This window comes from Capricornis sumatraensis, chromosome 13 (assembly GCF_032405125.1).
Source record: "Capricornis sumatraensis isolate serow.1 chromosome 13, serow.2, whole genome shotgun sequence".
NCBI lineage: Eukaryota > Metazoa > Chordata > Mammalia > Artiodactyla > Bovidae > Capricornis > Capricornis sumatraensis.
The window spans coordinates 88,945,346-88,967,688 of NC_091081.1; the positions used below are offsets into that span (position 1 = coordinate 88,945,346).

The 22,343-nt window shown below is 53.2% G+C and overlaps 1 protein-coding gene across 1 annotated transcript; it reads right to left on the minus strand.

The window, feature by feature from the left end:
* Nucleotides 1-642: 642 nt before the first annotated feature.
* On the minus strand, nucleotides 643-1,539 carry GPR31 (G protein-coupled receptor 31). The gene has a single exon (XM_068984978.1). The coding sequence runs from the start codon at nucleotides 1,537-1,539 to the stop codon at nucleotides 643-645; it is 897 nt and encodes a 298-aa protein (XP_068841079.1).
* Nucleotides 1,540-22,343: the final 20,804 nt, after the last annotated feature.

The following is a 22,343-nucleotide window of genomic DNA, read 5'->3' on the forward strand; positions in this document are numbered from 1 at the left end:
CAGGCGAAGCAGACGGATTCTCAGAAGCACGTAGCCATTCAAACCTTAGAGAGTTCTACAAGCACTTTTGAGAGGTTTAGTAAGAAAGCACTCCTAATAACAAAGGTAGGCACTGACTGTGCTGTCTTGGGTGTGACCTATAATTTATGCAAGTGAAGCTCGAGTTTATCAAACCACGGTGAGCTAAGCAGAGCTGAGCACGGGACGCTTACACCCGGCGGAACCTGGTTTCAGCCCCGAAGCCCCACTTCCCCACGTCAGTTACCACCGTCTGCACAGTAGGTGCCAAAGAGCAGTTTGCATTTACAGATCAGCATAGGAAGTTAAGTGATTTGCCAACGCCGAACCGTCAGAACCACACCAGCCATGCCGCCTTCCTCCTCCTCCCACTCCTTCACCGGACACCAGAGCATCTTTCCTCAGCCCTGAGCGTGGGGCCATCACTGAGCAGTTCAGCCTGCCTCAGAATTGTGTCACGGAGGCTCTGCCGGCTCAGTTTTGCGTAGCGGCTCCGTGAGGCGCCATCGCTGGAGGAAATCCCCGTGACCACGGTGGGGAGTGTGTAGAGCCTAATCCTGACTTCCCATCCTGCTTGCTCGCCCCTGGGGGAGTCCTCCTGGAGACGGGAAGGGCGGGCGGTCCTCAGGAGTCCGAGTCTCTGAGGTCCCAGCCCGGGGCCTCTGCGTGCGGCCGGCGGGCGCGCAGGGTGAGGCCGTAGAAGAGCTTGCGGTAGGCGTGCCGGAAGGCGGGGCTGGAGAAGCAGTCCCCCACGGGGTTCAGCACGCCCTGCGGGTGCGCGAGGCTGCCCCGGGAGGCGGCCAGCAGGACGCGGGCCACGAAGCAGGACAGAAAGCGCAGCGCGAACAGCGCGCCCGCCGCGCCCACCAGCGCCTGCGCCCGCCGCAGCTTGGGCAGCCTGTCCGGCTCCCGCAGCCGCTTCCGCAGGGTCCTGAGGATGCCCGCGCTGCAGAACAGGATGAGGCCGAAGGGCAGGATGAACTGGACGAAGAAGAGCGCCTCCTGCCAGAGGCGACGGAAGGAGGACTCTTCCTGGGGCTCGGAGCTGGGGCAGTCCGCCTCTGAGAGGAGCGCGCTCTTGTGGGTGAGCGCGGCCATGAGCAGCCAGACCAGGGCCGAGATGCCCCAGGCCGCCCGCAGGGACAGCGCGTTGACCCCGAGCCTGGAGTGGACCACCCGCAGGTAGCGGTCCAGGGTGACGGCCGTGAGGAAGGCCACGCCCGTCCCGCAGCACAGGGCGCGCAGGAAGAGCAGCGCCCGGCAGGACGCGCACCCCAGGCCCCAGCTCTTGCGTCCCAGGTAGAAGGCGGCGTGGAAGGGCAGGCAGGAGGCCAGCAGGAGGTCCGCCAGGACCAGGTTGAGCAGGTAGACGGCGTAGGGCTTCCACACCTTCAGACGGAAGAAGGAGGTCCAGAGCGCCACGGCGTTGCCCAGCGTGCCCAGCCCGCACTCCAGCAGCAGCAGCGAGGCCGCGGCCACCTCCGCCGCACGGCTGTGCTCTGAGCAGTTGGGCTGCAGCATGTTGCGAGTCCTCGCCGTCCGTCCGTCCGTCCGTCCGTCTGTCTGGGGGGCCGAGGCTTCCGGAGTGGAAGGCAGGGACGGAACCCAAGGCTGTCCCACCGGGACAGACGGCACACTGACAGCATCCGGATAAAGTAAAATTTGTTTGGGGAAAGAGGATCAGGAGCAGAGGGAAAAAACCCTTGCAGTTTTGTTCTGCCCTGAAAAAGGGGAAATTGTGTTTCACTTCCTGTCGTCCTGTGTTAAATCCAGCACTTTATCCTGAGGGTCTGTGTGTGGCCCCTTCGGGGCTTGGGAAGTTCAGGAAGACTTTAGTTAAGACAACGGTGGGAACAGATTGTTCTCGAGTTTGCACTGTCTTCCGACAGTCAGACCCGGTGCTGCGGTCCCCGAGAAGAGGAGGTGGACGACCCGGTCATTCGATGGTTGCCCACTTTCACTTGTCCTTTCATTTCATCAGAGCTGATCTTCTGTTGAGGAGAAGATCCTCCCCTCCCCTCCGATGCTCGCCGCGTGGGGACCTGCACCCCCAGGTCTCCACGGGCTTGGAAAGCAGAGTAAAATCAGTGATGGGTGTGAATGCACGGACTCCACCAGCATGTCCGGCCCACGAGCCCAGGGACGCGTTCCGTATGCTGGTGACGCTCCGTGTGCCTGACGCACGAGCAGAGCCGAAGCTAAACGCTGGCGAACCCGCCCTTCTGACCTGATCCCAGTTCACTCGGGTCTTGGCCCGCTGTTCACCCTGATTCTCCCTGTTTCTGTCCAGCCTGAATTTTTTTTCTTTCTTTTTTGACTTCATGACATGCAGGATCTTAGTTCCCTGACCAGGGATTGAACCTGTGTGCCCTGCAATGGCAGTGTGAAGTTCTTACCGTTCTATCACTAGGGATTTCCCTGTTCATCCTGGTTTGAGCTTTGGAGTCAAATAGAGTTTAGTTCCATCCGGCTTCCCCACTTAGCCGCTCTGCGGGGTGCATGTGAGGACATCTGCGAGCAGGGTCCCCGTGTCTGAGACTCTCACACGCATGGTGCTGGGCACCGTTATCTGGGACATCACGGGTGCCAGACATGGGTGCTGCAGTCGTCATTAACCTCTATCCAGTGCTTACACTTTTAACAAAACTTTTTTCTCCCAGCGCAGTGATACAGCTCCACACCTGACTTCAGTTCCACGTGCTACGACACCCTCGTTGCTGAGGCCCAAGCTGGACGCTGCAGGGGTTTCCAGCAGTGAGGGCTGGTAGCTGCAGTGTGTCCTCCGTGCGCCAGGCGCCGTCGTGCGCGCACCTGTGTTGCTGCTTTGAACTGAGTGGCGCGAGGTGCAGAAGGCACAGGCCTAAGCGCTGCGTCGTGGACGGAGGCGCGGCGGCTCAGAGAGGCGAGGCCACTGGCTCCAGGTCACAGGGCGGCGAGCGGCAGGGGCCGGGTGCTCCCAGCCCAGCCTGCCCCAGAGCCCGCGTCTCAGCCACGCTGCCCACGGCTTCCACGCCTGCGGCAGCCTCACTCCTGTGTGCGTGGGAAGTCCAGGCCGCAGCAAGCCCGCCGCGGCCTTTGGTCTGCGTGACTTTCCCAGCTCTTGGACTTCTCCTCCTTGCTTTACTTCTGTCGGGCTTTCCTTTCCAGCTGGACCGCCAGCCCGCACATCCTTCCCTCTCTGCATCATGCAGGCCCGCCTGCCCCCTGTTTCCCTGAAAGGTGCATTTGGAGAGTCGTCTGAGCTTTTGCAATTGCAGAAACGTCCCACCTGGTGCCTCCGGCGATGCCTCCAGGGACACGAGAGGATGTGTTCGTTCCAGCTGGAACGAGGGCTGGCTAGAGACCACCAACTCGTCTCCAGGGATGCTGTGGTTCCTGGTGACGCCCAGGAAAGCTGGCACTTACTCAGCTGCTCAGGGACAGAAGTTACACAAACTCAGGAAAGAAACAGATTAAATCATTTCAATGCATTGAAAACTTGGAGAGACCTTAAAAGGTACTACCCCTTAACTGCAGATTCACAGTATACCAAAAACTTTCTAAATTATCAATATTCTCAATACTAAATTATTAATATTCTCAATATACTCAATTACTCAATAAGTAACCTAAACATTAATGATTATGTATTTTTAAAATACAAAAGGAAAATAATTATATATTTTAATATATAATTATTTATATAATATATAAGTAATTATATGTTTCCTTTTAAATATAAAAAATCAAAGTTATAGAGTAAAAAAAATTCTGCTGCTTTTTCTCAGCATACTGGTCTGTTCTCCTTACTTCTGGAAGATAGTATTATCCTTTAAGAAGTTTGATGTGATCCGCACAGTCAAAGGCTTTGGTGTAGACAATAAAGCAGAAATAGATGTTTTTCTGGAACTCTCTTGTTTTATCTATGACCCAACAGATGTTGGCAATTTGATCCCTGGTTCCTCTACCTTTTCTAAATCCAGCTTGAACGTCTGGAAATTCATGGTTTACATACTGTTGAAGGCTGGCTTGGAGAATTTTGAGCATTACTTTGCTAGCCTGTGAGATGAGTGCAATTGTGCAGTAGTTTGAACATTCTTTGGCATTGCCCTTCTTTGGGACTGAAATAAAAACTGACCTTTTCCAGTCCTGTGGCCACTGCTGAGTTTTCCAAATTTGCTGGCATATTGAGTGCAGCACTTTCACAGCATCATCTTCCAGGATTTGAAACAGCTCAGCTGGAATTCCATCACCTCCACTAGCTTTGTTTGTAGTCATGCTTCTTAAGGCCCACTTGACCTCATATTTCAAGATGTCTGGCTCTAGATGAGTGTGAGTGATCACAGCATCGTGATTATCTGGGTCATGAAGATCTTTTTTGTACAGTTCTTCTGTGTATTCTTGCCACCTTTTCTTAATATCCTCTGCTTCTGCTAGGTCCATACCATTTCTTTCCTTTATTGAGCCCATCTTTACATGAAGTGTTCCCTTGGTATCTCTAATTTTCTTAAAGAGATCTCTAGTCTTTCCCATTTTATTGTTTTCCTCTATTTGTTTGCATTGATTGCTGAGGAAGGCTTTCTTATCTCTCCTTGCTATTCTTGGGAACTCTGCATTCAGGTGGGTATCTTTCCTTTTCTCCTTTGCCTTTAGTAAAGAAACAGTCTAATATACAGAACGTGATAAATTTGCTTTACAGGACTTTGTGCTTTTCTTGAGACATTTCCTTCTGTCCCAGCACGTGAAATCCCAGAAACCCTTCTGTGGTGCCCGTGCCAGCGAGCAGATTTGGTCCACGGGGGACAGGCTCCCAGAGGGCGGCTCCGGCAAGGGTCCCTGCAGGACCCAGGTTTTGGCAGGGACGCCGTGCCGCTTTCGAAATTTCCATGCTATGAGTGAACGAAGGTCCCTGGAAGCTGTGCCACATGGAGGAAAGGCAGGGAGAATGGGCGTCACCTCTGGGGGCCTGCGCTTGCTGGAGGAGCCCTCATACTTGGGGAAACTCACCAGAAGGGGCTTCACCGAGGGGTTGGGCGTGAGCAACATTCAGCCAGGGCGCCCTTTCTCCTTCCAGACCGAGGATCTGCACGGGAGCTCGGCGTCTGGACGGTGTGCGAGCAGGGCGGCAGCTGCCAACGTTTGGTGAGGTGGCAAGTCTTCTGCCTGAACCACGTGTGGCCCACAGCGTAATCTTCAGGTCAGTCACCCGGTCGTGTCCAAGCCTTTCGACCCCATGGGCTGCACCATGCAGCTGCACTGATGGGCCCAGAGATGACCGCCCTGAGTGGAAGCAGTCAGAGACGAGCACCGCGTGCTGTCACGCACGCGTGGCATCCAAAGGGTGGCACAGATGAACCGGACAGAGCAGGTGTGTGGTTGCCAAGGGGCTGGGGGGCCTGGGGGACGGATGGCCTGGGAGTTTGGGGTTAGCAGACGCCAGCTATTACATACAGGGCGGATAAACAACCAGGTCGTACTGCACAGTGCAGGGAACTGTCTCCAACATTCTATAATAAACCATAACGGAAAGACTATGAGAAAGCATGCATGTCTGTATAACTGAGTCACTTTGCTGTACGGGAGATTTTAGCACAGCATTGTAAATCAACTGTATTTCAATAAAAGTGTTTTTTTTTAAAGCCCTCATGTGATGATGAGCTAGCAGATATGGACAGTGTGTGCACACGTGCGTCTGTGTGGGCATCACAGTCTCTACACTGAGCTGAGAGGAGCTCAGCTAGTTTCCAGGGAAGACGACTGTTACATCAGATCTTTCAAACTTGCCTCGAAGGCAACTTGGATAACTGTTGTTAGGACACCGTGGCCCCTGGCTTGCGCTCCTCCCCACGCCTGGACGAGGGGCGGTGATGCTGTGGTCCTGAGTTTGCGTCCCTCTCCTCGCTCTCCTGGCAGAGCCTGGGGGGGCCGGGGGCGGGGGCGGGGTGGTCAGTGCAGCCACCTCGTCCCCACCACCCCCGCCTTCTGCGGCCACAACCCCCCCCCCCACCCCGACACTCGCACCGCCACTCTGAGAACGCACAGCTCGAAGGATTAGGAGAAATCGACGCTCGTCTTCCCAGGCCCTTTCCCAGGTTTGCTTTTTCACAGAGGAGTCTCAGGTTTCGTCTCGTTGCGGTCTGATGTCATCTCAGTGCATATCAAACGGGAAACGCAGGAAAGCACAGTAAAAAGGGAAGTCGCTGTTACATAACCGCCCGTCACACGTGGGCCTTCACATACAGACCGGGTCGCCCAGTAACTGCCGTGTGTAGCTTGTCTTCCCACCGGGCCCCTCTCGCATCAGCGGCGTGACTGCGTGTGGGGTGGGCTTCCTGCCAGACGGTGTGACTGTCGCCCCTCCATGCCCTCCGGCCAGTGCCGTCTGCGTTCTCTCGCCTCCTCCCTGATCTTCTTCCCCCAGATGTGAAAATGGCCAACGTAATTTCTACGCTTATGAGATCGATCGGAAAGTGGTCTAGTGGGCTTTAAATTCTCGTCCTCAAGAGATCAGTCATGACTCTCTAATCACACGTGTTCTCGCCCTTCCTGACGTCTTTGCCTCTGTGTGTGTGTCTCTCAAGAGGGTGTGATGCCCGTGTCCACATAACTAACCGCACTGCGAGGCTGCTCGTCACACGAGCAAACACGGCGGTCCTCAGTCTCAGACTGATTCTTCCAAAGAAAACGTGTCCCTCAACATATCGCTCTAAAGGTTAAAAACTTCAGAATTCACTGCTACCTCCTTATTAGCAGAGCGATCTATTCTGCCACAGAACATATGGGGAGCTGTAAAGTAAAATAAAACCCATTTTCCGTTTTTTTCTAATCCCACTGCTTAGAGACACTGCTAAAAGTTCGGTGAATTTCCGTCCAGTGCTTTCCGTCAGGTGCTGCTTCATTCAGCTTGCTGCCGGTGTTGGCTCAGTCGCTCAGTCGTGTCAGACTCTCTGCGACCCCATGGGCTGCAGCACACCAGGCCTCCCTGTCCCTCACTGTCTCCCGGAGCTTGCTCAAACCCATGTCCATTCAGTCGGTGATGCCATCCAACCATCTCATCCTCTGTCGTCCCCTTCTTCTCCTGCCTTCAATCTTTCCCCAATCAGGGTCTTTTCCAACGAGTTGACTCTTTGCATTAGGTGGTCAGAAATTGGAGTTTCAGCTTCATCATCAGTCCTTCCAATGAATATTCAGGACTGATTTCTTTTACAGTAGACTGGTTTGATCTCCTTGGAGCCCAAGGGACTCTCAAGAGTCTTCTCCAACACCACAGTTCAAAAGCATCGTTTCTTCAGCACTCAGCGTTGTTTATGGTCCAACTCTGACATCCATACATGACCACTGGAAAAACCATAGCCTTGACTAGATGGACCTTTGTTGGCAAAGTGATGTCTCTGCTTTTGAATATGCTAAGTTTGTCATAGCTTTTCTTCCAAGGAGCAAGCATCTTTAATTTCATGTCTGCAGTGATTTTGGAGCCCCCCAAATAGTCTGTCACTGTTTCTATTGTTTCCCCATCTATTTGCCATGAAGTGATGGGACCGGATGCCATGATCTTAGTTTTCTGAATGTTGAGCTTTAGGTCAGCTTTTTCGCTCTCCTCTTTCACCTTCATCAAGAGGCTTTTTATTTTCCTCTTTGCTTTCTGTCGTAAGGGTGGTGTCATCTGTATATCTGAGGTTACTGATATTTCTCCCTGCAATCTTGCCAGCTTGAGCTTCATGCAGCCCAGCATTTTGCACGATGTACTGTGCGTATAAGTTAAATAAGCCAGGTGACAGTATACGGCCTTCACGGACTCCTTTCCCTACTTGGAACCAGTCTGTTGTTCCACGTCTGGTTCTAACTGTTGCTTCTTGACCTGCATACACATTCCTTAGGAGGCAGGCAAGGTGGTCTGGTGTTCCCATCTCTTTGAGAATTTCCCACAGTTTGTTGTGATCCACACAGTCAAAGGACTTAGTGCAGTCAGTGAAGCAGAAGCAGATGTTTACAAAGTGGATTTTTTTCCTCCATTTAATCTGTAATCGTAAATAGCTTCTCATGTCATTACGCTTTGAAATGTTTGGAAATCAGCGTCACAGACAAGGTGGGGGATATCCTATAGCTGAGCCTTTATCTATGCCACTAGCTATGACTTTACAAAAAGTTCTAAGAGTCAGAACTTGTGTCCAGGGTATAGGAGGGCTTTGCATGGGTTTGATCTCAATTTTCGTTGTTCTTAGTAAATAGCTGTAGAGTCGACACAGAAGAGTGTGCATTTCTTTGCTTTTCTTTTTGGATCTTCTACGCCAGGAATTGGGGGAGGAAACACACTCTGGGGGGCTCGCCGAGGAGGCATGGGGAGTGGAATCTCCTACCGTGGGACCCTGCAGGGCCCCCGGCCCTACAGGCAGCCCCGGGACCGAGCCGCGACCCGGCGGAAGTGCCGCCCCACCGCTCCATCAGTGACCCGGGACGAACCTTCCAGGCTGGCTCCACGCAGCTCCAGGAACCTGCGCTCGGGCCACCAGAGCATGAGTTTCAGGGACAGGCCCGCCCCTTCCTGTTTCTCAGGCTTGTGGTTGCGACGAGCTGGCTGCTTCTCCAGCTGTGACCCTGCTCGGGCAGCCCCCGTGGGTGGCAGCTTCCCACAGGGCTCCTGGGTGCGGGAAGTGTTGAAAGAATCACAGTTTACCAAGCAGTCTTCTTCATTTATCGACACTGAACAAAACCTGAAACCACATTCACGTCTGAATTTTGCAGGTTGGGGGGCCTTGGGGAAAAGGGACCCTCTGACCTGACGCTCAGAAGGCAGACAGGGGCATAGAGAGGCGGAGTCTGCCCCGTGTGCCGACATCTTGTGACGAGAGAAGAGGAGCTGGTGTTCACAGAGGACCCCACTCAGCACCAACTGGGCTCTTCAACCTGGCACGTTCAGTGAGATCCCAGAGCCAGGAGCACATTTAAAGTCATACTCCAAATTCAGACACCGTGGCCGCAGTTAGACATTCTCCCCGGTGTACTTGAAGAATATTACGATCTGGTCAAACTGTTCTTGTTAAGAGGATTCTCTAACTAGACACCGTTAGGAAAGTGCTTTCAAACTGTTTTCTCAGCAGGCAGCATTAGTCACAAATAGTCTTTCTAATGAATCACGGGATCATGCCTTCATAGAGCTAAGAGACTAGAAATGCCTTTTTCTTCCAGCACTTTCCTAGAACTCCCAGCAATAGCCAGCACGGTCGAGAGCACGCTTTCACTGCCACGTGGTGCCCCAGAGCCTGTGTCTGGGTCCTCTGATCCTGTGGCTTCGCCAGGAAGCCCTGCTCTCCTCCTGTCCAGGGTCTGCAGGCCTGGGGTTGGGCCCTCCCCCACCTCCAGGGACGCCATCTGATTTACTTCCCCAGCTGCGGACTCACACAGCCACGCTCCCTCTGTGTCTGCAGGGACCCTGCTGTCCTTCTAGCAAATAACGGGTCAAAGGGCAGGTTTGCGTCCTTGAGGACACGGGCTGAGAGCCCGATATTAAACACATCGTGGGCGGTCAGTCGGGAGGTGGACTCCCACCACCTTCAGTTCCCTGTGTGGGTAATATATTGCACTGACTTTGAACTGACTATACCCAAACCACATGTTTGTAAACATTTCATTGTCTTTTAACTTTATGAAGTCATAAAGCTAGCCAGAGTGTTGGGAAGCGTGGTATGCGTGTGCCCCTTTCAGGTGGGGAGGCAGTTTAGAATCGATCGCTGTTCTCTGAGAAGGAGCGGAGGGGTCGGGGGGCTCCAGGACCCTGCCCGATGACTGCCCGGGACTAGGTGAGGCGGCAGTTCTTGTTGGGTTGGCTGATGCTGGGGGTGACCCCAAGACTGCCTTTGGAGCTGATATTCATCCTGTTAGAGAAACAGGAAAGAAGTACCTTTTCAGAGGCACAAAGATGACACACTCAAGCCAACTTCTGAGCGAAACTTTGGTAAAACCCGACTGGGGATGGGACGATGGAATTATCAGTCTGTTCCATAGTCTTTGCTGTTGGTACTCTTGATTGTCTTTCTTCACAAAACAGATGCTTTTAACTTCTGACTTATCTGTCACTGTGGTTAAATTGTTCGTTCCATGTTTAGTATAGCTTGACGTTTATGAATAAACGCGTTTCTGTTTGCACACAGCTGTAGGTGTCATGGTTTCAGTTTCCTTGTAAGCCTGCCCCTCCCCCATGTCCTTCGCCCTGGGACAATCACTGATGTCCTCTGTTGCTGTCGGAGTCGCCAAGTCATGTACACTCTTTGTGACCTCATGGATTGCAGCACACTAGCCTTCCCTATCCTTCAATATCTCTTGGAGCTTGCTCAAACTGATGTCCATTGAGTCAGTGATGCCACCCAACCATCTCATCCTCTGTTGCCCCCCTTTCCTCCTGCCCTCAATCTTTCCCAGCATCAGGGTCTTTTCCTATAAGTTGGCTCTTCGAATCAGGTGGCCAAAATATTGGAGTTTCAGCTTCATCATCAGTCCTTCCAATTAATATTCAGGGTTGATTTCCTTTAGGGTAGTCTGATTTGATCTCCTTGCAGTCCAAGATTCTCAAGTCTTCTCCAATACCACAGTTCAAAAGCATCATTTCTTCGGTGCTCAGCTTTCTTTATGGTCTAATTCTGACATCCATACATGACTACTGGAAAAACCATAGCTTTGTCGGCAAAGTAATGTCTCTGCTTTTTAATATACTGTCTAGGTTGGTCTTAGCTTTTCTTTCAAGGAGCAAGCATCGTTTAATTTCATGGCTTCAGTCACCATCTGCAGTGATTTTGGAGCCCAAGAAAATAAAGTCTGTCACTGTTTCCATTGTTTCACCTTCTATTTGCCATGAAGTGATGGGACCGGATGCCATGATCTTAGTTTTTTCAATGTTGAGTTTTAAGCCGGGTTTTCATTCTCCTCTTTCATCCTCATCAAGAGGCTCTTTAGTTCCTCTTCACTTTCTGCCTTAAGTGTGGTATCATCTACATATCTGAGGTTATTGATATTTCTCCTGGCAATCTTGATTCCAGCTTTGTGCTTCATCCAGCTCGGCGTTTCACATGGTGTACTCTGCATAAAAGTTAAATGAGCAGAGTGACGATATACAGCCTTGAAGTACTTCTTTTCCAATTTTGAATCATGTAAGTTGTTCCATGTCTGGTTCTGTTGTTTCTTGACCTGCACACAGATTTCTCAGGAGATAGGTAACGTAGTCTGATATTTTTGTCCCTTTAAGAATTTTCCAGTTTGTTGATACCCACACAATCAAAGGCTTTAGAATGGTTAATGAAGCAGAAGTAGATGTTTTTCTGGAACTCTCTCGCTTTCTCCATGACCCAACGGATGTTGGCAATTTGATCTCTGGTTCCTCTGCCTTTTCTAAAACCAGCTTGAACGACTGGAAGTTCTCAGTTCATGTATTGTTGAAGCCTGGCTTGAAGGATTTTGAACATTTCCTTGCTGGCATGTTAAATGAGCACAACTGTGCAGCAGTTTGAGCACTCTTTGGCATTGCTCTTCTTTAGGATTGGAATGAAAACTGACCTTTCCCGTCCTGTGGCCACTGCTGAGTTTTCCAAGTTTGCTGGCACATTGAGTGCAGCACTTGCCCAGCACCGTATTTTAGGTTTGGAAATAGCTCAGCTGGAGTTCCATCACCTCCACTAGCTTTGTTTGTAGTGATGCTTCCTGAGGCCACTTGGCTTCACTTTCCAGGAGGTTTAACTTTAGGCGAGTGACCACACCATCGTGGTCATCGTGATTATCCAGGTCATTCTGACCTTTTACGTAAAGTTCTTCTGTGTATTCTTGCCGTCTCTTCTTAATATCTTCTGCTTCTGTTAGGTCCTTGTGGTTTCTGTCCTTTATTGTGCCCATCTTTGCCTGAAATGTTCCCTTGAAATCTCCAGTTTTCTTGAAGAGATCGCTCATCTTTCCCATTCTGTTGTTTTCCTGTATTTCTTCACATTATGCCCTTGAGAAGGCTTTCTTATCTCTCCTTGTTGTTCTCTGGAGAGCTGGGTTTATCTTTCCCTTCCTCATTTGCCTTTCACTTCTCTTTTTTCTCAGCTATTTGTAAGGCCTCCTCAGACAACCACTTTGCCTTCTTGCATTTCTTTTTCTTTGGGATGGTTTTGGTCACCCCCTCCTATACAGTGTTACAAATCTCTTTCCATAGTTCTCCAGACACTGTATCAGATCTAATCTCTTGAATCTATTTGTCACCTCCAGTGTATAATCAAAAGGTATTTGATTTAGGTCAGACCTGAGTGGTTTTCCCTACTGTCTTCAGCTTGAGTCTGAATTTTGTAATAAGGAGCTCATGATCTGAGTCACAGTCAGCCCCTGGTCTTGTTTTCTCTGACTGTATAGAGCTTCTCCATCTTCAGCTGCAAGAATATAATCAGTCTGATTTGGGTTTTGACTGCCCGGTAATGTGAATAGTCATCTCTCGCGTTGTTGGAAGAACATGTTTGCTATGACCGGCGTGCTCGCTTGACGAAACTCTGTTAGCCTCTGCCCTGCTTCATTCTGTACTCAAGGCCACACTCGCCCGTCACTCTGAGTCAGCCTTAATCCTCATTTTGATCAAGGCCCGGGTTTCCTTAGAGCAGAAAAGAAGGGCCGTCGGCTGAGAGCGGTTTCAGAGGATGCCCCGTGTTTGCGGGAACTTGCTTTCTCGGGTCTGGCTCTGTTTTCCGCGGCTGTGAGGTGCGGCGGTGGACGCGCCTCCCCTCCAGCCCGGTTCCTCCTCGTGTCTGCACGCAGCCTGGTCGGGAGCCGCAGGAGTCTCCACGGCCGGAAGCCCGCAGCCTGAAGGCTGGAAACCTGCCCACCCGTCCCCCGCCTGAGGCGCCCGGGGGCAGGGCCAGCATCCCCGCTCCTGGGTGGCGTCCCTGGTCCCCGGTGGCCCAGACTCAGCCCACTGGTGCTAGAGAAGCCGCCCCTTCAGCTTGGTGGGCAGAGGGTCCATTCCAGCAGTCTGGGCAGTGCTGCGCGCAGAGCGGGGGCCTCAGCCTCCCACGGAGACCCCCGTGAGCACAGCCGCGGTCGCGGGGCCAGCCAGGGTCCCGTCTGCACGGCCCGATGGTCTGTGAGTCACAGCGTCTGCGCTCCACCACCAAGGAGCGCCAGCATGTGGCCGCTCGGTCCTCCGTGGGAGCTTGGCAGACAGCGCCATGGCCGGTCCGTGAGCCAGCTTTGTAGGCACCATGCTGGCCGAGCTGGGCTGTCGTGAGGGGGGGGGCGTCCCATGCGGCAGTTGGGGGCGGCCTGCACTCCCTCCCCGCCCACTGACCTTCTGCTCCCTCCTCAGAATGCTGAGGGCTCACCTGGGGGCCGAGGAGCCGGGGGAGACAGAGCCCAGCTGCCCAGAAGATGGCGGGGCCGGGCCCAAGCCCGAGACAGCAACTGGGTGCTCCCCAGAGGATGGCGGGGCTGAAGCCATGTTGGTGAGCGGGGTGCAGGCCTGGGGGTGAAGGTCCAGGGGGTGCAGGCCTGGGGGTGCAAGCCTGGGAGAGTGCAGGGCTGGAGAATGCAGGCTTAGGGGCAGTGCAGCCCTGGGGGTTAAGGTCCAGGGCGTTCAGGCCTGGGGGATGCAGTCCTGAGTGGCGCAGGCCTGGGTTTCTCAGTTCCTGGTGTTGACCCACTCTTGCCAGTCCTTGCCCGACTGTCCTGGGCACCCAGCTCTGGAATGCCCCTGCTCCCCACCCTCTCTTCATGACCCGCAGGTTCTATGCGGGAAAGTAACCGGGGTCTGGAGGACAGGGAACCACGCCCAAGCTTCTGGGGCCTCGTCAGCCCACCCCTCTGCCCAGAAGCTCTGCAGCATCAGCCTTCACGAACTTGTTTGTTTTTAGAATAATTCCTACAGATGAGGAGAAGAATATGAATTTACTTCACTGTGGAAACGCAATGACTTTCCCACTGTTTCTAGAAGAAAATGAGCGAATAATGTAATTACTAGTTTTCTCTCAAATTGTGTTTTTTTCCTTTTAATACTTAATTTGCAAATGTGATGTTAATTACTTTTTGGAGGTAATCTCTATAAAAGGAAAATATCTTCCTCAAGTTCTAGAGTTTTTTAAACTTATTTTTCCCTCCCCTAAGTCTCTCTACTAAACTGTTTCTAAGGTAGGCAAATTAATACCTTTTTTTCTGAAAACAGCTTTTATTCTGATATACAAAGAACATTTCCTTTGTTATGCCCAACAGCTTATATTCCTTTCATGAAAAGATGATTTCCACCCACTTTTTAAAAAGCACATTTATTTCTCTACTTATCTATTCGTAGTTCTGGCTGGGCTGGGTCTCCCTTGCTGTGCATCAGCTTTCTCTAGCTGTGAGAGCAGGGTCTACTGCCAGCTGCGGTCCTCACCGCGGCGGCTTCCCTTGCTGCAGAGCGCAGGCCCTAGGGTGCTCAGCCTTCAGTGCCGGTGGCTCACGGGCTCCAGGGCCCTGGGTCAGTAGGTGTGGTGCGCGGCCTTAGTTGCCCTCTGGCATGTAGGACCAGGGATCGATCCAGCATCTGCTGCACTGCAAGGTGGATTCATAACCACCAGACCGCCAGGGAAGCCCCTTGCATTTCTAATTTTGAAGTCTGTTTTGTACTTTAACGTGGAGAGCTGGACATAATTGAGTGAAGAAGTGCAAAGCAACAAGCAACATCTATTCCCCATTTTTCATTCTCCGCACTGAGTGTTCTACGCATAGGTTTCCCCTCTCAAAGCAATGGCCTGAGGTCGCTTTGTATCATCATTTTAGAGGAGCAGAAGCTGAGGCCCAGAGAGGTTGAGTGGCTTACCTGAGGTCACACAGCAAGGAAGGGGGGCAGCCAAGGTCACAGTCTGGGTCTGAATCCCTTCAGCGCTCACACTCTTCAGTCCAGGCTGTCCTGACCCTTTAGGATAAGATGAGGGGGGAAGAAGGGAGAGCCCTCTCAGCCTCCTTCTGCCCAGTAGTGTTTAGCAGGAAGGATAAGCCTCCTGAGCTGGTTGTGTCATCTGCACGTGACTTGGTGGAGATGGACGGAGGTCTCCTGGCTGCGTCCGGCCCAGCGGCTGTGGGCTCCTGACAGCGGTCCTTGTTTTCTCCTGTTGCAGCAGCTGCAGCAGGAGCTCTCGGGGCTCCGAGAGGAGTTCGGGAGGCAGGAGGCCCGCTGGGCAGCCACCCACCGTGAGCTCCGGGCCCAGATGGACGCGCTGGTGAAGCAGAACCTGGAGCTGCGGGCCGGGCTAAGGGCCTCGGAGCGGCGCCGCCTGGAGGCCAAGCGGAGCTCAGCGGGCTCGGTGCACATGAGAAGACGCTCAGACGCTCGGGTACCAGGGCCTCTGTTTGCTAGCCCAGAGCATCACCCACAGAGCCGCATGCTTGGCGTTGGGTGACCGTGGCACTTCCCGTGAAGGAGACAGGAGGGCTTGCCTCCTCTGGTCAACTCCACGCCCCATGAGCAACCAGTTACAGTCGGGAGTGGGCCAGAGTATTCATGGGGGCCCTGTGCGTCTGTCTGCAAAGACATCTACTAACACCAAGCAAAAGCACTTGGATGCTGCCCGGATTTACAGGGGGCGATCTGTGCTTTCTGCCCCTATTGACCAGTGTCACGACCCCTGAGGTGGGTCCGTCTAACCCCAGGGTTAGTCATGTGGCTGGGGAGCCAGAGTCCAGACTCGGACCAGCTCGCTGACCCCAGAAGCAGCCTATGGGCCCCAGGGCTCTGTCCACACACTGGGGTCACTTAATGGAGAGATGGGAAAGAGCTCGCCCTGCTTCCTTGTACACAGCGCCCGCTTCCGCGCGTGGGTGGCCGTCCTGAGCGATGGGAAAGAGCTCATCCTGCTTCCCTGCACACAGTGCCCGCTTCCGCGCGTGGGTGGCCGTCCTGAGCGTAGGCCGCAGAGATGGTGGGGTGGCTGGGACTGTGTTGCTGGGTTGGCGTGTTTCCTGATATGCATCTAAAGAACTGGGCCATTCGAGCTGTGTGTGGAGGAGTCAGCAAGAAATCACGTAAACACCCTCGAAATGTAACTGGGGGTTTCCTCCAGCAGATTAAGGGAAGCGCTAACACTTCTTGTCTACACTCACTGTGTGGGCTTCTGAGTCTGTAGTTCAAGGACTTGAAACTGAAAAATGAAAGCCACTCAGTCGTGTCCGACTCTGTGTGACCCCAGGGACTGTACAGTCCATTGGATTCTCCAGGCCAGAACACTGGAGTGGGTAGCCTTTCCCTTCTCCAGGGGATCTTCCCAACCCAGGAATCGAACCCAGGTCTCCCTCATTGCAGGCAGATTCTTTACCAGCTGAGCCCCCAGGGAAGCCCAAGGACTTGGGGTGTCTGTGATACGACGGATGGGCCTCCCTCTTCCTCTCTCTCTCTCTCTCGCTCATTTTGAGCTCCTGTGCTTGGCGGGCTTCCAAACATCCCTTAGCTCTGTGCACAGTCCCTGTCACAGGGTCACGGGGCTGCTTAGAGGGACCGGGCCTGCCCTGCAGAGCACACACCTGACCTGAAGGGAACAGACACACATGTGAATTGCACACTTAGGTGCACACAGGCGTATCTGTGTGCAGACACGACTCAGGGGCAGAAGATCAGAAGGCCAACGACCTCAAGGTCAGTGACCACCCATGAGCACGCTGGACCAGCTTCCCCCCCGCCCCCCCCCCCCCGCCCCTTCCCTGCCCTCTGGGCTGAGTGGTGAGTAACTAGAATATTTCCTCCCACCTGAGGGATCCGGCCGCTTGCTTCAGAGCTGGGAGGCTGCGGGTCTCCCAATTCAGATCTTAGATAAATTGTGAGTGATGCTAGAAACGGGGGCGCGTTTTCTTCCTTCTTGAATCCTTTCTCAGCTGAAGACACACTGCGCAAGGAAACAGATCAGGCGTTGGTTTCGTTGCCTTGGGGATCTCGGGATATTTTCAAACAGTGAGCCATGACACAGAGCACCACAAAGCACACAGGGCGCCTTGTCTGGGGCGCGGCGGGTGTTCCTGGAGAGCCGGCAACACCCTGATGGAGGATCCCACCCCGGTCCCCCACCTGGCATCCCTGTTTTCCCCCTGTAGTTACTGTTGAATGGATTAAATGTGCATTTCTCTCAGTTACTGTACCTCAGGAGATGTGACCTTGCTTCCTGAATTTTCTGTGTGATAAATTGTCTTAGGTGTCAGAGTCTACTTTTGGGAAAACGTCCCCTCTGCCAGCTGATACAGGGATAATGCCGAAGCACGCTGGCCGAAGTCACAGGGCAGCGCTCCTGGGACTGCCATCAGGAAAGGTAACTTCCACCAGCTGACTCTCGGGTGTGTCGTCTGTGAAAGGATGCGAAGGCTGGGAACCCAGGCCCACGTGTCCCCGCCGCATCCCAGGGACACCCTGCTTCCCTGGAGGGAATCCCTCTTGGTAAAGGCAGGGGTTCCCCTCCCTTTCTGAAGGCTCCCTGGGGCCCCGAGGGCAGAGGGCCTGGCAGGGAGCTGGGCACGTGCGGGAGAGCCGTACACCTGGGTCTGTGCTTCACTTCAGTCAGCCCAGCCTCGGGCCGGGGCCCAGGTGACCGCAGCCGCGATGCTGTCTGGCTCGTCCTCGTGTCGGGAGAGCCGTACACCTGGGTCTGTGCTTCCCTTCCGTCAGCCCAGCCTCGGGCCGGGGCCCAGGTGACCACAGCCGCGACGCTGTCTGGCTCGTCCTCGTGTCGGGAGAGCCGTACACCTGGGTCTGTGCTTCCCTTCTGTTAGCCCAGCCTCGGGCCGGGGCCCAGGTGACCACAGCCGCGACGCTGTCTGGCTCGTCCTCGTGTCGGGAGAGCCGTACACCTGGGTCTGTGCTTCCCTTCCGTCAGCCCAGCCTCGGGCCGGGGCCCAGGTGACCACAGCCGCGACGCTGTCTGGCTCGTCCTCGTGCGGACCTGCAGCCATCGCGTCTCCTCGCGGCTCGTGCCCCGGCCTCTCTCCACGCACAGTCCACGCTGCTTTCTGGGGGCCTCCTGCAGGGTGTTATTTGATCCTGGCGGCATTTTCCTGGCTAAGGGCAGCCCCTCTTTAGTCCGTCTTACTAGCAGCATATTTGCTACTTCAGCTCTGAGGTGTCTTCACACCTGGAGGCCAGCGTCTGGTAATGGGTGACCTGGGCTGAAAAGCCCCCGGACTGCTGGGGATGACCTCATGTCCTGCCCTCCTGCCCCAATACCTCTACTGAGCAGAAAATATTTTATTCCTTGAAGGAAGGTCTGGGATCTCCTAATCCAGGTGTTTATTAAAAGTAGGAAAGCTATCTTTTTCGGGTTGTTGGGGTGGGGAGTGTCCGAAGTTCCAGCGCTGTGTGGAGTCACTGGTTTGCTTTGGGATGAAGCTTTCTCTTATGTTCTGTGTTGAACTGAATTAATTAGGAGCGTGCAACATAATTCCTTAATCAATGCACATGCAAGTGAATTGGTGTGCTCACACCTGAAAGTTATCAATTTTTGAATAATGCAAAGGGTAGAAAAAATTTATGTTGTATGTTTTAAAATTCAGTTTTGAGCAATTTGTTTTGCCGTGATAGCAAACCTCTTTTAGACAATCAATGCTAACTTTCCTTGACTCCATGTGAACATGGGCTATCGCATGGGAGATGAGATACACCAAGAATTCTGCTTTGCAGCATGTGAAAACAGGGCTATAACAACCTAGCTTCTGTGATGGCCAAGATGAGGTATTTGCTGATATTTTTGGATAATGATCGTCATTAATGCAAAAGTACTCCCACGTTTGTTTTCAGCCAATAAACAGAGAGACAGAGAAAACTGACTCGGGGAAACTGATACCATGTGAAGATGGAGATAAAGCTCTTTCCAGAAGTCTTCAAGACAGACATGCAAAGCCTCCTGGGAGGGAACAAGCCTCTGAAGAAAAGCCAGCCCTGTCTGAGGCTGGAAAGGTAACACTGGGGAGCAGCGCTAATTTGTACACTGAGAGCCTAGATTTAGATGAAATTCCACTGTGTCTAAAAAGGAGACTCAATTTATCATTCTAAATAGTTTAAATTTATTAAGAATAATTATATTTTCATGTATTAATATTATTTGACTTTAATGCGAAAAAAGTAAATGAATGGAGTTGATTATCATTTTCTCTATTGTGCTCTGTATATTCCTGCACCTAGAAACAGCCCCTTGAATAATTGACTCAAGGGACATGAGTTTGAGTAAACTCCGGGAGTTGGTGATGGACAGGGAGGCCTGGAGGGCTGCAGTCCTTGGGGCTGCAAAGAGTCGGACACGACTGAGCTGAACTGACTGTATGGCAGACCTTGAGAAACATTACGAATCAACTACACCTCGATAGAATACATTTAAAAAAACAGCCCCTGGAAATAGAGCCATCACGTGACTCAGCACTCCCACTCCTGGGCACACAGCCACAGAAAGTCATAATTTGAAAGGGTACTCGCACCTCAGCATTCATAGCAGCACTGTTTACAACAGCCAGGACACGGACGCTAGCTAAGGGTCCGTCAACAGAGGAAGGATAAAGCTGTGGCACAGATATACAACGGAGCGCTGCTCAGCCAGGCAACAAGTGAAGCAAGGCCATGTGCAGCAGCATGGATGTAACCCGAGAGTACCGTACTGAGCAAAACCAGACGCAGAAAGACAAGCCCATGCGACATCACTCACATGCAGAATCTAAAGTATGATATAAATGAGCTTACCCTCAAAATGGAAATAGACCCACAGACCCAGAAAACAAACCTATGCTTACCGAAGAGGAAACGGGGCACAGAGGGATAAACCAGGATTAACACGTACACACTGCTGCAGATAAAACAGATACAAGGACCTGCTGTGCAGCCTAGGGAACTCTGCTCAATAATTTGTAATAACCTATAAGCGAAAAGAGGCTGGAAAAGAATATACATATTTAACTGCATCACTTTGCTGTGCACCTGAAATTAACACAATACTGCAAATCAACTCTGCTTCAAGAACAACAGCGGCAACAACAAAAATATGACCAAAACCAAAAACAAAGGTCCTTGCAGCGCTGGGCTCAGGGCTGCTGGTGGAGCCCTCGGGTGGTTTGAAAACACTGACAGCGGAAGAGGTTTTCTGTGGCGTCGTTTCTGGCCCTGAGGTGCGCAGCTGAGCGGGCCTGCGGGCTCTGTGCCCGTCCTTTCCCCTAGGTGCTCCAACAATCGCCCCGATGTCTGCAGAAATGGAGCGGCAGGAGGTCCCTAGCGCCAGCTGCTCTTGCGGTCGCGCCCCAGGACCACCAAGCCCAGGACAACCCGGGTGAGCCTCCTCGAGCCGGCTTTTCTTCCGTGTTTGCTGTTTACTCCCAGACGTTGGCTTTTACTATCCTGTTAGTGTTTATTATCCTGAAGGTGTTCCCTTGGCGAGCGCCTGTGGTTCTCAGCAGGTCGTCCACCCTGCTCTGACCCTCTTTCTCCAGTTCCTTTGGGTCTCCTTCTGCCAGTCTGCCCCGCACATCCCCCTTCTCCCCGCACACCCAGAGCTGGTCCTGGGGGCAGGTGGTCCACCACCCAGATGGGACCATCCCCTCCGGGGTCCTGGCAGCAGGACCAGAGAGCCCTGAGCTCCGGACGTGTCAGGGAGGGAGCCCTTCCCAATTTCACTTCAGACCCGCGTGCGGACCTGCCACCCTAAACCCTGCCTCACGCCAGCCGGGGCCTTGCAGGTTGGCACCTTTGTGCCGAGCATGAGCTGCGGGTGCCCGAGGCCCCCGTGAACTCAGCAGGACGATCAGGATCACGTGGCCTCCGGAGACCTTGCCCTTAGCTGCCTGTCCCCCATCCCAGTTCTCCTGGCAGGACCCCCGGCCTTGCCATCTCAGAGCCCACCCTCGGCCTGAGTGGATGCGGACTGGTTTGCCTGCCCGACGGGCCCCCACCCCTCCCCCGCCCCTCCCCCCCGCCCCTCCCCGCCGCCGGTCCTCTGGGTCCGCCCCGGGGTCTCCCCACAGCCCAGGCTGGCTCTTCACCCCCTCGAGGGTCAATGCCGGCGGCCCCTGGCCCCCCAGAGGACCCTGTGGGCCAGGCCCGACCCTGCTCCCCCAACCCCAGTTTACCTGCTGGAGCTTTCTGCTCCTATGCCGAGTGGGATAGCCCCCGCCCAGCCAAGCTCAACCTCCAGCCCTGTCTCCCCGACAAGCGGTGCCTCCTTGGAGACACGCTCCCCGACTCCTGGGACTGAGGTGGCGCTCACTCCCAGACCCCTTCTGCCCAGCAGACCTGCCACCGTGGGGTCAGGTTTTCCTCTCCTCACACCCATCTGCCTGCTGGCTCATTCGCAGCTCCAAGGCAGAGAACAGGCCTTTGAATTCCACCCCCCGAACCATCTTAGTACGTGAAAAAGGGTGACTATATTCTTTAAATGGGCTTCCCGGGTGGTGCTAGTGATAAAGAATCTGCCTGTCAGTGCAGGAGAGGTAAGAGACACGGGTTCCTTCCCCGGGTCGAGAAGATCCCCTGGAGGAGGAGATGATAACGCACTCCAGTATTCTTGCCTGGAGGATCCCACGGACAGAGGAGCCTGGTGGGCAGCAGTCCATGGGCTCGCAGAGCCGGCCGCGACTGAAGCGACTTAGCAGGCGTGCTCTGTAAATAGCTCACGTTTCCCGCGTGATCAGTTGACCCTGTGTCTGTATGACTGACCCTCTGTTTCGTATTGATCTCGTGAAGGAAACAGAGTGTGTTCATGTCAGTTCACGTGGGACTTGGAAACCAGATAACGTGGTTTCGAGACGCGTGTGCACTGTTCTCTCAGCCTCACGTGCTTGCTCCGCAGACACACGCTCCTCGCCCTCCGGGAGCGATGCAGGCAGGCTCCCCGCCCGGGTACCAACGGACGAGCCCACGTGTTCCTCCCCGAGCATCTCCGAGGAGCCGCAGGTGGGTGTGTTGAGGGGGTGCAGCCCCCAGCACTGAGAGGGATGCCCCCTCTGTCTTCATGGGGAGAACAGAAAACCATGGTGATTCCAAATACCGCCCCCCTTACCTGCTGAGGGGCTGCAGCCTTGCCTGTATGTCGAAACATTTTTCCTTGCTTTCGCTTGGAGGCATTTAGCACGTTGTCAAAATAAGAGCGATACTTTTCCATCACTTGAGTTCTCAAATTGAAGTTTTATAACAGTTTTACTTATAATTTTTAACCAAAACTATTAATAGTAAAATCAAAGGCAAATATAGCATAATTACCTCCAACTGCTAGCTAGCAATCTGCTTATTATACACTGTATTTAAAACAAGAATCAGTAGTATTATTCAGTTCAGTTCAGTTGCTCAGTAGTGTTCAATTCTTTGTGACCCCATGGACTACAGCACTCCAGGCTTCCCTGTCTATCACCATCTC